The 17,613-nt window shown below is 36.4% G+C and overlaps 1 protein-coding gene across 1 annotated transcript in view; it reads right to left on the bottom strand.

Moving 5' to 3' along the window:
* The window catches only part of FOLH1B (folate hydrolase (prostate-specific membrane antigen) 1), a 64,500-nt gene that overhangs the window by 15,726 nt on the left and 31,161 nt on the right, over window positions 1–17,613 (bottom strand). Inside the window, 6 exon segments of the mRNA NM_001271778.1 lie at window positions 424–491; window positions 4,532–4,595; window positions 10,119–10,201; window positions 12,392–12,511; window positions 14,050–14,135; window positions 14,424–14,522. Coding sequence (NP_001258707.1) covers window positions 424–491; window positions 4,532–4,595; window positions 10,119–10,201; window positions 12,392–12,511; window positions 14,050–14,135; window positions 14,424–14,522 — 520 coding nt within the window.

Here is a 17,613-nt window from a genome sequence, read left to right on the forward strand (position 1 = left end):
CTCTTCCTGCATCCTGGGCTAACCGGTATCATTATATGAAGGAGGATAAACCAGTTTTAAAATTAAGGAGTTAAACCACAGGACCAAGTCCTGGTTTGGCTACCGCACGAGTTGTGTGATTCAGGTGGCTAATGCTTTTTGATCTCAGTTTTCTTGATTTCCAGTGGGGATAGTAAATACAATGTTATCCCAAGGCTGCTCCAGTATAGTCGGGAGAAATGAGGTCATATGTGTAAACAGTTTATTAGATGTAATGGTCTCTGGCATCTATTAGATGGAATATTTGCCATATGATAAAAGGACAAGTTATAGAACAATGCATGCTTAACATGATAAAGGTACCTCAATAATGGTACGTCAGTGGTACTACATCATTTGTAGAACTCAAATTTTCTAAAATTATATGTGATTATTTATTTTTACCTCCTTTGTTAGGTTGTATACCAAGCTGTACATCAGTGGGGTGCAATCGACTCTCAAAGTATAGTTTCCTAAAAGATAAAGAGGGAACGGCTTTTTATTTTATTTACTTTACTCTTTCATTAAAGATGAATGCTAATTCTTTATCCAGAAGGATCCCTTTAAATTTCAAGTTCAGTCAAAGCTCTCCAACTCATTACTCAATAAAAGGTATATGCTCACCATGGTCCCCAGTTCCATGAAAGAAACAACCCATCACCACTCCAAATCTTCACCTCTCACTCTGCCCAAGCAGACTCCTCCTGCTCAGAAAAGTTTTCTGTTTTCTGCTCAGAGGCTTTGCACCTACAGTTCACTGATCCTGGAACAGTAGTTCTGCATTATATCTGCATGACTTAAAACTCTTCTAGTCAAATGTCATGTATTCTGAGAGGTTTCCCCGAACACCCTACCTAGAAGAGCACCCAATCTTCACTTTATCCTAGCCACTCTCTTTTGTCATTGGTTATCTACCAAACATGTTAAATATTTGCTTTGTTTTCCATCCTCCTACCAGACTAGAAGTTCCATGGGAACAGATGTTCTCTTTTATTTGCTGCCCTATCTCCAGGGCTTAACACAGTCCTGACCGTTAGCATTTACCCAATAAATATTTGTTGTAAAAATGCATTTGTGGGAGCAACTGGGTGGCTCAGTCAGTTAAGTCTCTGACTCTTGATTTTGGCTCAGTTCATGATCTCAGGGTCCTAGAATCAAGCCCCACACTGGGCTCCATGTTCAGTTTGGAGTTGGCATGAGATGCTCTCTTTCTCTCTCTCCCACTGCCCCTCTCCCTGCCTGTGTGCAAGCTCTCTCTCACATAAAATAAAATCTTTTTAAAAATGCATTTACAAGGCAGATGCTGTCCAGCTAGTCTGAATAGAGAGCAGAGATGGTATTCCCATTCGTCAGGAATTCTGTCTAATGAGTTTGAGAGTCATGTGGCATGAGCCAGGAGAGGTGCCCTCAGGAAGTTGTAGGAGCACAGGGAGAAGGGGCTGCAACACGATAGGGACCTGGGGAAGGGGAAGTCAAGACAACTTCATCAAGGAATAGCTTGTACAAATGCCCAGAAATATGAAAGTACATTATGTACCCAAAGAATTGCCAGCAACTCTTATCTCAAAGTTTAAGATCCATGTCTGAGAACAGAAAAGTTGAGGCTTTAAAAATAAGTAAAACACCCCAGCAGAACTGTTCATGGAATTTGACAGGCTGGTTCTAAAATTCAACTGGAAGAATAAATATGCACAAATTTAGCCACTACAGTTTTTAAAATAGATAAAGAGCTAGGAGTACAAACCAGAGAGTCAGAGGGGTAGTCTGGCTGCATGTATTACGGGGTAATGCACATGTACCATGACCAAACAATGGTATTGTAGGTCTCCACTTGTATAGAAAAGGCAAGGCAGGCCAGCACAAAAGATACTTACTGCAACAAATTGAAGCAATATGACGATCAGCTGGAAATTTGAGACCTAAATTGCTCTGCTGAACACTGTAAAAGTTTTATTTTCAAGTGAAATAGGTCTATATATATACTGACATGGAAAGTTTTCTGTAATATGCTGTTGAATGGAAAAGGGGAGATGCAGAACCACATAGCATGTAATATGTAATGAAAACTCGTATAAGGTAGTGAGAGGCAACAGAATACTGTGGTTAGAAGGATAAAGGATAAAACTAGATTTGAGTCTCAGCTCAATCCTTTGCTAGCTGTGTGACCTCGGGAAAGTTACTTAATCTCTCTGAGTTGGCAGTTTCCTCTTCTACACAAGGGAGATGATAAAGTACCTCCTTCACAGGATTATTGTATTAAATAAATTTTTATATGTGAAGCATTTAAGATAGTGCCTTCAACACCATTGATTGTCTGTGTGAGCTAAATTCTTTATATAAATGTCAGTGTGATGGAGACATTCCAAACCGAGGGCAGTAGTACCTTTTTAGAGAAAGCGGAGTTTGAGAGTTACATTAGTGAAGGTTTTTGCTTGTTTTATAAATTTTGCCTTTAGCATGAGAAAGGCAATATACAACTTATTGTGTTATTTTGAAGATGAATATTTAACAAAATTTTAAATATAAAACAAAGTAAGGTAAGGGGTGTCCTAGCTATCGAATAACATAGGGTCAGGTGCTCTTGATCCTGAAAATGATGAAGAAACAAAGCAGCATTTTAAGGCAGGGAGTGACATAATCAGCAAATTCCAATGATTTAAAAACATATATTAAAAGTCAAATCTTACAAACAACACTAGCTATAAAGACAACATTATTCTACTTTTGAAAAATACATGGTTAAGTATTTACTCTGTGTAGCAAAGGTGTTTCATCCTTTTATGTGTTTCTAAGTAAGGGTAATAGTTCAAAGCTAGTAGTTTTGAACTTTTACTCTGTGCAAGACACAAGTTTGGGAGTTTTGCAAATATTAACTTCTTTTGCCCAAAAAGAGGTTTAGAGATACATGTGCTCTTGGTAACTCTACATAGAGGCGAGAAAACTGAGACACAGGAGGGAAGTAAGTGACAACCTGAGGTCACACAACTAGGAAGCGGCAATGCCATGAGGAAGGACAGGCCCTTCATCATGAATGTAAGAAGAGGACGTAGGGCAGGAAGGTTGAAACACACTGTGTGAGCTACCTTCAGGGACAATGTAACTGAGACGTGTGGTCGAAGAAGAAATGTACACACCAACATGCCTCCATCAAAATGCAAGGCCTCAATTATTGCTGATACAGAAAGTTTATGAATATGCTAACAGGAAGATTCTAAAGGTCCACCCTGTGTTCATGGACTCATTCATTTGCTGCATTTGTGCAACACCTGTTTCTTTAACAAGCCATTAGGAAGCCACCAGTTATGAAGATCCTGCTCCCGGCTGAAGAATACAGCCTAGTAACAGACATAGTGTGTGAAGCAAATAGTTGTTTAGTCGTGGTGGTGAGGGGTGCTACAGACAGGGCTTCCCAAGAATAGTAACATTTCAGGGAAGGCTGTCAGGATAAGAATTAAACAGGTAGCATGTGTGTTGAACACCCATCTGAAGACCGAGAACAGCAGCTGCCCTGGCAGGGAATTGCACACGATTGAGAACAGAAAGACAAGTGGGTGCAGACAGTAGGACAATGGACTGCTTGATCTTGCAAACATGATGTCCTTTTGTTCAAATCTCTGCTTATCAAAAGCAAATCCATTGTTAAAGGCCAGTCTCAAGTGTCTATAACATTTCTCAAGTCTTTCCCAAACTTCCTACTATTCTCTCCTTTGAACTCCCAGACCAGTCTGATTATAGCCTTTCACAGTCCTCGCATATTATTAGAATCCTAGGCTGATTTATCACTGGGACTGAGCCACAAACTCCTGAGTGCAAGACCCTAACCTCTAATTCCTTTGTTTTTTTTTTTTTTAATATTTTATTTATTTATTTGACAGAGAGAGAGAGAACACATGTGGGAGAGGGAGGTTGAGGGAGAAGTAGGCTCCCTGCTAGCAGGGACCCTGGGATCATGACCTGAACTGAAGGCAAATGCTTAATCGACTGAGCCACTCAGATGCCCCCATCCTGATTCCTTTGAAATACTGGAAAGTACGCTGCATAGAGAAGTGTTCAGTAACTATTCATTGAATTTGGGAAAAAGACTTAAGGAAAAGAAACACATGGACATCAGTATTTTTTCCAAAATCAATATGCATATGATATGCATGGTGTGATGAAACCAGGATTATATTTAAACTATACTTTTTTGCTACCCTATTCTAAAACCATAGAAATCTTTAGTTCTGTGATTCACTTATTCATTTAACTAGACATCTTTAGTTCTAGGATTTCCTTATCCATTTAACAGGTATTTATGATCCCTAGCACAGACAAGGTAATCTGCCAGACAAAGTAAATCCAAGACAGCTACTTTCCCAAATTTGCACTCAGGCTCACAGCCACTGGAAGGCAAGGGCAGCAGCCAGACCCACAGTAGCTGAGGATTTGCCTCCCTTGCTAGTGCATTCTTTATGAATTAAGGGGCTGCTACTAACATGATCACATATTTTCCCATGAGACCGATATTATTTACCTTCTATAGAAGAATCAGCATTAATATAGGCCACACCACGCTCTTGAAGGACTCTGGAATTCTCCTATAATAAAAAAAGAAAGAAAATCATAAACATATACCATAACCTTCCCCTAAAACAATGTACATTTGCTGTGTGCAGATTTCTGAATTAAGCTGACCACAAAATCGATATATAAGATTCTCAGAACAGAGCTTGTTTGAAAGAATTTCAATAAATATTATTCTATGAAATAATAATAATATTTTAAGACTAAAATTTAAGATGACTCTGCCCATATTCTTAATATGGTAAATAGAAAAGGAATTGATTCCTTAGCCATGCCATGGTTTATCCTTTAAGAAATTCTCTTAGCAAACATGAATGACCTAAGAAAGAAACCCTTTTAGTGGAAATCTTCCTATGAATATCTCTCTCTTAAGTAGGCTCCAAGCCCAATGAAGCCCAACATGGGGCTTGAACTCATGAACTCATGCTAAAGACCTGAAGCTGAGCTCAAGAGTGGTACATTTAACCAACTGAGCTACCCAGGTGCTCCCCCCACCCATGAGCATCTCTTTATTTAAGCAGAGAATCTTGCCTGATTCTCAGGGAATGAACAATTTCAAATTTATGGGTTAAAAATATGTGAAGCATGAAGTTCTTCTATAGGATGGCACCACCTACTGGTCATGGCTGATCATTGCACAATTTTAAAATACAAAAAGTGTAGCCAGTTTTTTTTGAGCTATCAAGTGGATTTTGAATCTCCAAAACATGTAATTTCCTAAGTGTCCTGACAGTAAGAAAGAAAGTGGAAAAAACCTGCAACTCTCAGTGGTTAAAATAATTTGAAAGAGACAAATCTCAAAATATTTAGGCTCTTTCTGATGCCACCATAAATCTTTCCTATCTTCAGGAACATTACCTTACCGACCCACCCCACCACCACCCACCACCCACCAAAGAAAATTGAAGTTTACACAGCTTCTTATACTTCCTGGAGTATGCAATAGAAGCCAAATAAGTTTTACAGCATGATTGGAAGTTAATGAGATAAACATTAACTTTGCATACATTTATAGCTAATGCTTCTGTTCCACAAAGCCAATATATGCAAGTTTAAATATATGCACTATAAATTTTAAATCCAGTATAGCTAACAGAGTGTTATATTAGTTTCAGGTGTATAATATAGTGATTCAACAATTCTATACATTACCTAAATACTCATCATGATAAGCGTACTCTTAATCCTCTTCACCTATTTCACTCATCCCCCACCCACCTGCCCTCTAGTGACCATTGTTTGTTCTCTATAGTTAACAGCCTATTTCTTGGTTTGCCTCTTTCTTCCCCCTTTGGTTGTTTCTTAAATTCTACACACAAGTGAAATTATATGGGTATTTGTCATTCTCTGACCGACTTATTTCGCTTAGCATTATACTCTCTAGATCTATCCACGTTGTTGCAAATGGCAAGATTATGGTTGAAATATATATATATATATATATATATATATATATATATATCACATAGTCACATCTTTTTTATCCATTCATCTACTGATGGACACTCAGGCTGCTTCCATAATTTGGCTATTGTAAATAATGCTGCTATAAACATAGAGGAGAATATATCTTTTGGAATTAATATTTTTCATATTTTTTCAGTAACTGCCCAGTAGTGCAATGACTGGATCATGTAGTAATTCTATTTTTAATTTTTTGAGGTATTTTCATACTGTCTTCCACAGTGGCTGCAGCAGTTTGCATTCCCACCAATAGCAGAAAGGTTCCTTTTTTCCACATATCGCCAACACTCTTGTTTTTTATTTTAGCCATTCTGACAGGTGTGAGGTGATACCTCATTGTGGTTCTGATTTCCATTTCCCTGATGATGGGTGATGTTGAGCATTTTTTCATGTGTCCATTGGTCATCCATATACCTTCTTGGGGAAATGTCTGTTCATGTCTTCTGGTCATTTTTTAAACAGATTATTTTTTGTGTTGAGTTGTATCAATTCTTTATATATTTTGGATACTAACCCTTCATCAGATAAGTCATTTGCAAATATCTTCTCCCACTCAGTACGCTTTCAGTACTGTTCTTTGTTTCCTTTGTTGTTCAGAAGGTTTTTATTTTGATGTAATCTCAATATTTTTGCTTCTGTTTCCCTTGCCTCAGAAGGTATATCTAGAGAAATGCTAATGCTGCTATGGCAAAGTCAGAGAAAGTACTGCCTATGCTCTCTTTTAGGATTTTTATGATTTCAGGTCTCACATTTAGGCCCTGATACCTCCAGCTTTGTTTTTCTTTTTAATTGTTTTGGCTATCTGGGGCCTTTTGAGGTCCCACACAAATTTTAGGATTGTTTGTTTTAGTTCTATGAAAAATGCTGTTGATATTTGGGTAGGATTTGCATTAACTCTATAGATTGCTTTGGGTAGTATGGACATTTTAACAATATTTTCTCTCTGAATCCATGAGCATAGAATGTCTTTCCATTTGTTTGCATCATCTTCAATTTTTTTAATCAATATTTTAAAGTTTCCAGAATACAAGTCTTTCATCTCTATGGTTAAGTTGATTCCTAGAATTTTGTTATCTGTGGAAAAATTGTAAATGGGATTGTTTTGTTCATTTCTCTTTCTGCTCCTTCACTATTAGTGTACAGAAATGCAACAGATTTCTGCATACTGATTTTGTATCCCACAACCTTACTGATTGTGTATCCCGCAACTTATAAGTTCTAGTAGTTTTTGGTGGAATTTAGGGTTTCCTATATATATAGTATCATGCCATCTGCAAATAGGGAAAGCTTTGCTTCTTCCTTACCGATCTGGATGCCTTTTATTCCTTTCTTTTGGCTGATTGCTGTGGCTAGGACTTCCAGTACTATGTTGAATAAAAGTGGTGAAAGTGGACATCCCTGTCTTGTCCTGACCTTAAGGGGAAAAGCTCTCAGATTTTCTCTATAGCATATGATGTCAGCTGTGGGTTTTCATATATGGCCTTTATTATGTGGAGGTATGTTCCCTCTAAAGCTACGTTGTTGAAGGTTTTCATCATGAATGGACATAGTACTTTGTCAAAAGCTTTTTCTGCATCTATTGAAAAGATTATATGGTTTTTATGCTTTCTCTTGCTGATGTGATGTATCATATCGATTGATTTGCAAATATTGAACCACGCAAGGATTAAATCACACTTAATTGTAGTGAATGATTCTTTAAGGTATGTTGGATTCAGTTGAGGATTTTTGCATCTATGTTCATCAGAGATATTGGCTTGTAGTCCTCTTTTTGTGTCGTGTCTTTATCTGATCTTGGTATCAGGGTACTGTTGGTATCATGGGATGAATTTGGAAGCTTTCTTTCCTCCTCTATTTTTTTTTCCTCTTCTGTTTTTTTTTTAATTAGTTTGAAAAGAATACGTATTAATTCTTTAACTTTTTTATAGAACTCACCTGTGAAACCATCCAGTCCTGGACTTTTGTTTGTCAGGAATTTTTTTGATTACTGGTTCAATTTCATTGCTGGTAATTGGTCTATTCAAATTTCCTGTTTCTTCCTGATTCAGTTTTGGTAAATTACATGTTTCTAAGAATGTATCCATTTCTTCTAGGTTGTCCAGTTTGTTGGCACATACAACTTTTCATTATAATCCTTTGTGTTTCTGTGGTGGTGTTATTTTTCTTTCATTTCTGATTTTATGTAAGTCCTTTTTTTTATGAGTTTAGCTAAACTTTTATCAGCTTTATAAACTTTTTAGCTTTATAAAGCTAAAACTTTATCGATTTTGTTATCTTTTCAAAGAAGCAGCTCCTGGTTTCATTGATCTGTTGTATTATTTTTCTATTTTGTATTTTGTTTATTTATGCTCTAATCTTTATTATTCCCTTCCTTCTACTAACTTGGGGTTTTGTTTGTTCTTTTTTCTTGCTTCTTTAGATGTAAAGTTAAGTTGTTTATTTGAAATTTTTCTTGTTTCTTGAGATAGGCCTGTATTGCTATAGTCTTCCCTCTTAGGACTACTTTTGCTGCATCTCAAAGATTTTGGACCATATTGTTTTCATTTTCATTTGTCTCCATGTATTTTTCAATTTCTTCTTTCATTTCTTGATTGACCCATTTACTGTTTAGTAGTTTAGTATTATGTTATTTAATCTGTGTATCTGTGGTCTTTCCATTTGTTTTTGTTTTTGTTTTTTATGGTTGACTTTTAGTTTCCTAGTGTTGTGGTCAGTAAAGAAGCATGGTATGACTTCAATCTTTTTTAATTTGTTGAGGCTTATTTTGTGGCCTCATATATGACCTTTTCTGGAGAATGTTCCATGTACCCTTGAAAAGAATGTGTATTCTACTGTTTTAGGATGGAATGTTCTGAATATATCTATTAGATCCATCTAGTCCAAAGTGTCATTCAAAGGCACTATTTCCTTTTCGATCTTCTGTTTGGATAATATAGCCATTGACATAAATGGGGTGTCAAAGTCTCCTACTAGTTATTGTATTTCTATCAGTTCCTTTATATTTGTTATTAACTGCTTTATATATCTGGGTGCTCCCATGTTGGTTTCATATATTTAGAATCATTATATCTTCTTGTTGGATTATTTCTTTTATGATTATGCAGTGTCCTTCTTTGCCTCTTGTTACAGTCTTTGTTTTAAAGTTTGCTTTGTCCAATATAAGTATTGCTACACCAGGTTTCTTTTCATATTCATTTGCATAAGTGCTTCTTCATACCCTCACTTTCAGTCTGCATGGGTCTCTAAGTCTAAAATGAGTCTCCTGTAGGCAGCATGTAGATGGGTCTTGTTTTTTTGTCCACTCCATCACTCTTTGTCTTTTGATTGGAAGACTTAGTCCACTTACATTCCAAGTGATTATTAACAAATGTGTACTTATTGCCATTTTGTCACTTGTCTCGTGGTTGTTTTTGTTGTTCCTCTGTTCTTTTCTTCCTTGGCTCTCTTCTTTCATGGTTAGTTGGCTTTCTCTAGTGACATACTTAGATTCCTTTCTCTTTATTTTTTGCATGTCTACTACTGGTTTCTGATTTGTGGTTACCATTTGATTTGTGTATCATGTCTTCTGTGTAGAGGTAAAATTACTTTTAAAGGGGCCTATCAAATATTATGCAGTGAGACTTTCTTCCTCATTTTTACCACGATCTAATTTAGAGTCAATCATAGAGGAAACATAAATGTGAAAGGTATACCTTACTATAAAGGCTCAAGGGGGTATTTTAATGTGTTTAGCTTTGGAGCTAATTTGGAAAGGGCAATAGAAACGTGTTATTTAATTTTGATGTTCGGTTTCTAGTGAAATTACTTATTTACTATCACACTCCCAGAAAGTGAAGATAAATTATTTTGACAATTGACATTAGACATTAAGTGGCTTCAAAGGTTCGAACAAAACAGTTCTCTAATACAAAGAGATTGTCATTTTTGAACAACGGGTGTTGTTTCAGATTTTGGAAAAAAAAAGTCTGAATATGTTCTCTCTGAAATCACTTGTTATTTTTACATCCTTGAGAATTAAGTCCTAACTGCCTTGTTATTATGAAAATTTATATTGTAGCAAATTATCAACTAACCTCTGCCCACTCAGTAGAACCAAGAAGCCCAAATTCTTCTGCATCCCAGCTTGCAAACAAAATTGTTCTTCTAGGTCTCCATCCTAAAATATATGTGTATACACATAAATGCTGGAAAAATGTATAATATATCTAAGACATTGTAAAACTCAACAGAAAAACAACACTAAAACTTCACTGGTTGTTTAGGAAAGGTGAACTGTGGTGAGCATTTTTACTTATATAATTTCCTTTCATGAGATTTTAAAGCTGATCGGTCAATACAAAGGAGCACATTTGCACTGAAAAGGGGGAAAATGTAGACATTGCAAAAATTCTGTGAGGTCATAATATTCTAATTGGTGTATAATGATTGGATACACACAGGCACCCATCTGGGCTCAGCAGCTGTCCGGAGTGAAAGAAGAAAGTGCTAGATGTGTTCTGTGTTCTGAGAGCAGATAGGACTGAGAGAAAATTCCTTACAGCTCTTCCACGTTCTGGCATTGCACAAACAATTGTTCAATGTCAGCTGGTTGTGTGATTTCACTCCATTCTCTGACAGAATTCATCAACAGAAGCTCAGTTAGCAGTACCAATATCTGTGGCTGCTACAATAATTCAGCATCATTCAACAAGGAGATGATATGGCTGTGAGTTATAAACACTGATCTTGGAGTTAAAGAAAGATCAAATTGAAATTCCCAGTTCTTTCACTTACTAGCAGTATGACCAAGAGGAAGTGATCTTTCCTTCATCTGTATGCCAGGAGTAGCAAAGTAAAGATGAAAATACTACTGATTTTTGGGAAGATTGCATGGAGTCATGTTTACAAATGCAGCACTTCGTACGTGCTCCAAAAACTTGTCATTATTTCAGTAAATAGCTCATTTGTGCTCAGTAAAAAAGTTTATCCCTACAGCTGAGTCCAGTATTTTATTTTTGCCAAGTTTGTTCATGGTATTATTCAAACTTCCTATAAGCTGTTATTCCTTATCACTGCATTCTTTTGGCATGCTATCATTGTCACTGTGATGTTTTGTACCCATCAGAGGGAATCTTATTACAAAATCGTGACAGTTTTTGGACTAATATTAAACACTAGCGAATTCATGAGCTATGTAGACTCAAGTCTTCATAATTCTGTGTTCTTAAAATGTAAGAGAGCTGTGGGGAAAAAAGAATAGAGTCCCTTTACATTTTGCTTTAAAGAGAGACACGGTTTCATGGACTGGTAGCCAAAAATTTGAGTTTAAACCCTGGTTCTCTGACTCTGACACACCCTAGCTACACGACACACTAGCTACACAACACACTAGCTACACAACATATTAGCTACACAACTGGATTCTATAAACCTTGATTAGCTTATTTGTGAAATGAGAACAGAAATAGCTAAGTAAAGTTCTCCCTAGTTGCTAGGAGTTCAAAATAGATAACATATGAAAACACTGGTTCTCTGAGAAAACAACTACCAGGCAAACTTAACATATTTTTGCCACTGTTTTTATTGTTGCTAAAAAAACATGGATCACATTTCCAGCCCCAAACCCTCATTTGCAGGTCAGTAAACAGAGTGGATTTTCCTCTTTCAATGTGTATTTATGTTTAAAAAGCAGCCATTTGAACTAAATTTTATCTTTGTTTTCATAGGAAGATTCTAAAATGTTTGGAGCAATGGTGCTAGGAGTATAAACCTAAATCTTGGTAGAGCAAACCGTGGCTGAGGGTGTGGGAATGCAAATGTCAAGCTTTTGAGAATCCTGCTAGCCAGCGAGACCAGTACTCTTCTGAGAAACCGTCCATCTCCTCACTTACGTGGTACACTTGACCTTATGTGTGAGGCAAGAAGGGCCCAGGGAACCTCTACTCACAGTTCCCTGATCAGGACACTTTAGCCTATGACATAATTTTGGCTTGTCCTCTCCTGTGAAGAAACCCATCCTCACCTTCTTTGTTGTTAAGAGTGACCCCTAACAACAGAATTCCTTTATTTCAGATTATGATTTTATGAATATCAATAATGTAAACATTACTCTATAAATAATCAAAAATAAAGAAACAGTATAGTTAACTAACCCACTTGAGTAGGATAGCCACTAGTTATTGAAAGCTGTTCTATGCTAGTATGTATTACTAAGTAATTGATGCTACGCAGATGGTATACTTTGCACATACCCTCTCAGGTGACCCTGCACACAATCTTGTGAGAAGGTGGTAATTCTACACACTTTACAGAGGACTATAGCCTGAGATTCAGAGAAGTTGATATTTTCACTTTCTCTTTATATTACCTTCTTTTTTCAGTGTTCCAAAACTCCTCACAATTTCATGAACAACAGCTGCTCCGCTCTGAGGGTCAATGCCACCAAACACCCATGAGTCACGGTGACCTCCAAGAATGACATATCTGTCTAGAAAGCATCATTGCAAAATTACTTGTCATTCCAGGTCAATAACAGAGCAAACTGCAAATGACTCAAGAGTATCTAAACACAGAGCACTCACGACTCAAAGAAAGATACCAAGGCTCCTGAAGATTTGTGTAAATATACTATTTTGTTCTGATACTGATGTATGAAGAAAACATGAATGTGATAAGCAAGGGTATACTTCAGTTTATGATAGTAATCGTAAGTATGTAAGTAACGATAAGTATAGAAGGACAGAAATTATTCTACCACCTCTTTATAATTCTCTGTTACTCCTCTCTTACCTACATATCACTTTGCTTCCAGTATTTTCAGAGTGGGAGAGCATAGTAGTCACAGAGTAAGTTCTCCACTTCTACTCCTTCTAGTCAATTTTCAAGGTACTGCTCAACAGTTTCCCCGCTCTGTAACTCTTTAGTAGCTTCTATCGGGGACAGAATTGCTTCAAATATCCAGCTCTCAGAGCAATACTATTATATCTTGCAAAGCAGTTACCACACTTGAACATATGGCTTTTTGTCCATATCTCTATGTCTTCATTTTATCCCTCTATCCCTCATGACTAATACAGAGCCAGCAAAAAAAGGTACTTGGAAAGATTCAATGAATTGCCTTTTATATGTTATTTCGTACTCACTGAAAGTATACCAATATTCTTTGTTCCTGAAAGAAAGCAATGACAGCTTCTAAGAAAACTATGTGATTTAACCATATGCCTGTTGGTAACATTTATAACCATAATTTCTAAGGGATCAAAACATAATGAAGTAAGGCTATTTATAAAATGTATGAACCTGTAGGTCATCTGAAATTCTGTGGAAATCATGTGTCTATATATCTCATTAACTTCAATGTAAAAGAAAATTCTGCAAAGGATCCATTAATTCAAGGTTAACTTAATTTTCTTTTTTTTTCTTCTTTTTTCTTTTTTTCTTTTTTTTAGTTTTTTAGAGAATGAGCACACATGAGTGGGGTTTGGAGGGCAGGGGCAGAGGGAGAGAGAAAATCTTAAGTTGGCCCTGGAGCCCAACTTGGGGCTTGATCTCATGACCCTGAGATCAAGACGTGAGCCGAAATAAGAGTGGGATGCTTAACTGACTGAGCCACCCAGGAACCCCAAGTTTACCTTAATTTTCTGAGTGTTATCTTTTATATAGATGCTTGTAGCTATCACGAAGATATTTCCTCAAGCAAAATATGTGGTAAACAAATCCAGAAAGCTCAGAGAAAATACCTAAAAATGATCTCTCCCTGACCTTCCTCCCCCTTGATCCTTTCATTGAAGCATGCACAGCTCAACATTAACTAATCCTGGGCATCTAACCAACCCAGCCCTACATTTACTTTTCTTACATTTATCACAATACAAAATCACCTCATATTCATGTATCTTGTGTTTATGTAAATTCCATCAAGGAAGAATTGCTGTGCTTCATTACCCTACATTCTCAGAGCTCAGAGCAGTACCTGGCTCAGAAGAACTGCTCAATCAATATTTGCTGAACAAATGATTAATTTACCTGGTTCTACTGCTCCTCGGAGAGTTCCAATCACATTGTATATTCTTGTCACTTTGTTGTTAGAATGGATGTGCATCTTGACTTTTCTAATTCAGAAATAGAGGACACATTCTGAAAACACTGGTTAACACTGCCGCTCACAATTTTGTTTAACCTTAAGTTTCTAAATGTACACAATGCAAGAATTCCATTGTCCAGCTGTGCAATACTAATGACGTAACTGTATTCCCTTCTAAAACCTATGGTTTTGTTTCCTGCTGGTACTAGATATATAGTACTTTTCCAGTTATCGCCTATACTTGTTTTTTCTTTTCTTTTTTTTGAGAAAGCTTTTCTCCCCTGAAAGGAAGTTGCAATAAAAATAGTCTCTTAACTGTGTAGAAGAGTTTCCAGTGAAGCCAGGTCCGACATTGTAGGGCACTTGGAGACCTCCTCTCCAGCTGCTATCTGGTGGTGCTGCCCCGCCCATTTTCCTATTGAACACAAAGGATTATTAGCTGGAGGAAAACTCTGGAGCTAACAGTTAAAATGTCAAAGAGCTCGCTTTCTTGAGTGCCAGCTCACAACAGCTTCCATGAGTCAGGGAAATGCCATTTACCCCTTACTGCGACTCTTATGAGGTGGGAGCTACTATTACTCTCACTTCAAAGATACGAGGCATGAGGCTTAGAGAGATAGGTAACAGGCCTTAAGTTGTGCTGCTGGTATGTGGTATAGCTGAGGGTCAAATATTTACTAAGAATCCAGACTCTGCGTTCCCAGCTTCTAACAGAAAGCCAGTTTAAAAGTTCTTTCCAGGGCACTCTCTGAGGAAGAGCTCTGATGTCAAAGCCTGGGATTTTCTATTTTGTCATTTCCCCACTGATCAATATATCCCCATATTGTCATCTATTACAAAGTGCTTTCACAGGTATCTATTAGGGAGCAAAGAAGAGCAAAGGAAAGGATTTCACTTCAATCAACAGGTCCTAAAAGTTTCATATTTTTTTCTTTTGTAATTTAAAAAGGTAAAAGGATTCAGGCAGACCATCCAGTCTATGCCACTAACCCCAGTTACTTCTCAGCAGGTGACTGGGGAATATAATATGATAATGTTTATGGAACAAAGGGGTTCTTGTGGTATACTACAACGTATCTGCCTTTACTCTGTTAAGAGCACTGATGGACTTTTTCGTGATTTGGGCACAGAAACCAAATGTACCCTTGCAAAATTGCAGCAAATAAAGGTATGTGGTTCAAGGGGAAATTAAGAGTATGGGAAGATCAATCTATCTTTTATGACCTTATCTGTCATCATAAAGATAAGATGACGCACTCTAGGCTTTACAGTGGAGCACGCTCTGCACCTCCTCCTTTGTTCTGTGCCTACACACAACTACTGCTCCCTGCCTGCCTATTTGAGGAAATGTGATTAGTTCTACTTGACCTAGAATCTACTGCACACATAATGTTAAAACAATCGATTAGGTTATCTTCTCATAGAAAACTAATTATAAGTAATATTCTGTTTTAAAATGCTCTATCAGAGAGTAAATGCTTACTTTTTTCCCTCTCTCACTAAGGAGCTTGGCTAACAATATTTTCAAGTAACATACTATATAAAATTTGTTTTAATAAAATTTCACATAAACTTATAATAAATTTATAATAAAATTTCACATAAAGAGCATCAAGTAACACCAAGAGGCATTTTACACTGGTAGAAAACATAATCAGTCAAAACAGCAAACTATTAAATATGCAAAAATATTGCAGAACACAAGTGAAGAAAAATATACCTATCCTTGACTATACATAAAATATTACTATAATGGTATATTGTAGGTTAACAATGCTAATGGCTTTTGGTGTGAATGGGTAAATACAAAAACCTTTTACTGTATACTCTTCTGAATTTTGAACGTGTAAATGTATTTTCTTTTCAAAATAAAAATATGAAAAACAAAAGAAGGTAAATTCATCATGAATTAAAGTCAATTGTGTATTATAACATAAGGAAGGTAATAGTCCAGAGTCCCACAAAATAATAAAATAAAGAGATGAAATTATAGTGCCCCACAAGGAGAAGTAAGCAGATGACTAGAACAGAATATAATAGCTGTATGTAAGAATCTAATGTATCAATTTAAGAAATATCACACATCTATGGAGAATAGACGTATTAGTCAAAAGATGTTGTGGAGATAATAGAGATACAAACTTCTTTAGATACTTACTCGCTCTATAAATAAAACATAGATTTTAAGAAAATTAAAAAGTTGAATATTAAACTTTCAAATCACAAAAATTTCAGGAAATATAAGTAAATTTTGAAAATGTCAAAAAAAAAAGAAAATGTCTCTGAAAAGATTTGATAGTAGATGCTCAATAAATATGTATAAACATTATTGCATTTAAAATCTATATCTTGGGGATCCTTGGGTGGCTCAGCAGTTTAGTGCCTGCCTTCAGCCCAAGGTGTGATCCTGGGGTCCCAGGATCGAGTCCCACATCAGGCTCCCTGCATGGAGCCTGCTTCTCCCTCTGCCTGTGTCTCTGCCTCTCTTTCGCTCTCTCTCTCTGTGTCTCTCATGAATAAATAAATAAAAATCTTTAAAAATAAATAAAATAAAATCTATATCTTTATAGCAAATTTATTTTTATTGTTCCATTTGCAAAGATTTATTGTCTACAATGCTCAAGATAATGTGTTATACCCACTAAGGAACACAAATATGTATGTGACATGGTGGTTCTACCAAGAAGTTTAGTCAGAAGTTAATCAGAAGATACATATAAAACCAACTATGATATAAAACGAAGCAAGACAAATGATAGAGATAGTTCTAAGGAATATAGAAAAAAGAAGCTAGATTTAGCTTGTGGGATCATAAACAACTTTCTAGAAGTTTTATTTGTTTGAATTTTAAAGGATGTGCTAAGATCTGGGCATGGAAGATGATGTGACAAGCATTCCAGATATAAAGTATGATTTAAAGAGGTACAGATGCAGAAAAGTATAGAGCAAGTGTCAGGCATGGTGATTGTTTTGGCTGAGGTATAATATGATTAGGGTACCATGACAGGAGCTTGAGAAGGAAAAGACTGCTTCTGGAAAGATGGATATATGCTTTACCCTATTCTTCCTGCTAAGTACAACTAAATTCTCTGGACCATATGGACATAGAAGACAAACATTAGGTTCTGAAGGGTGGAGAGAATAGAACAAAACTAGCTTGAGACCTCAGGATACAAAAAAAGACAGTGGTGGGTTCCCTCAGTTTCCTTTTTGGCTTATCTACCCCAGATTTGGAGCTAAAGAAGCTGGCAAGCCAGAAATGTCATGTGGTACATATGGAACACTCTGTCAATAACTGAATACATGTTTTTCTCAAATGCACATGGAACATTCTGTCAGAATAGACTATATATTAAGCTGTGAAATGAGTAAATAAATTTAAATGGCTGAGATCATGTAACCTTTTTATTAATTATATAATCTGTTTATTAATCCAGCCCCAAAATAATTGGCAATCAGTAACAAATGGAATTGTGGAAATATGCAAATATATGTAAATCAAACAG

The sequence above is a fragment of the Canis lupus genome, chromosome 21 (genome assembly GCF_011100685.1).
Source record: "Canis lupus familiaris isolate Mischka breed German Shepherd chromosome 21, alternate assembly UU_Cfam_GSD_1.0, whole genome shotgun sequence".
Taxonomy (NCBI): domain Eukaryota; kingdom Metazoa; phylum Chordata; class Mammalia; order Carnivora; family Canidae; genus Canis; species Canis lupus.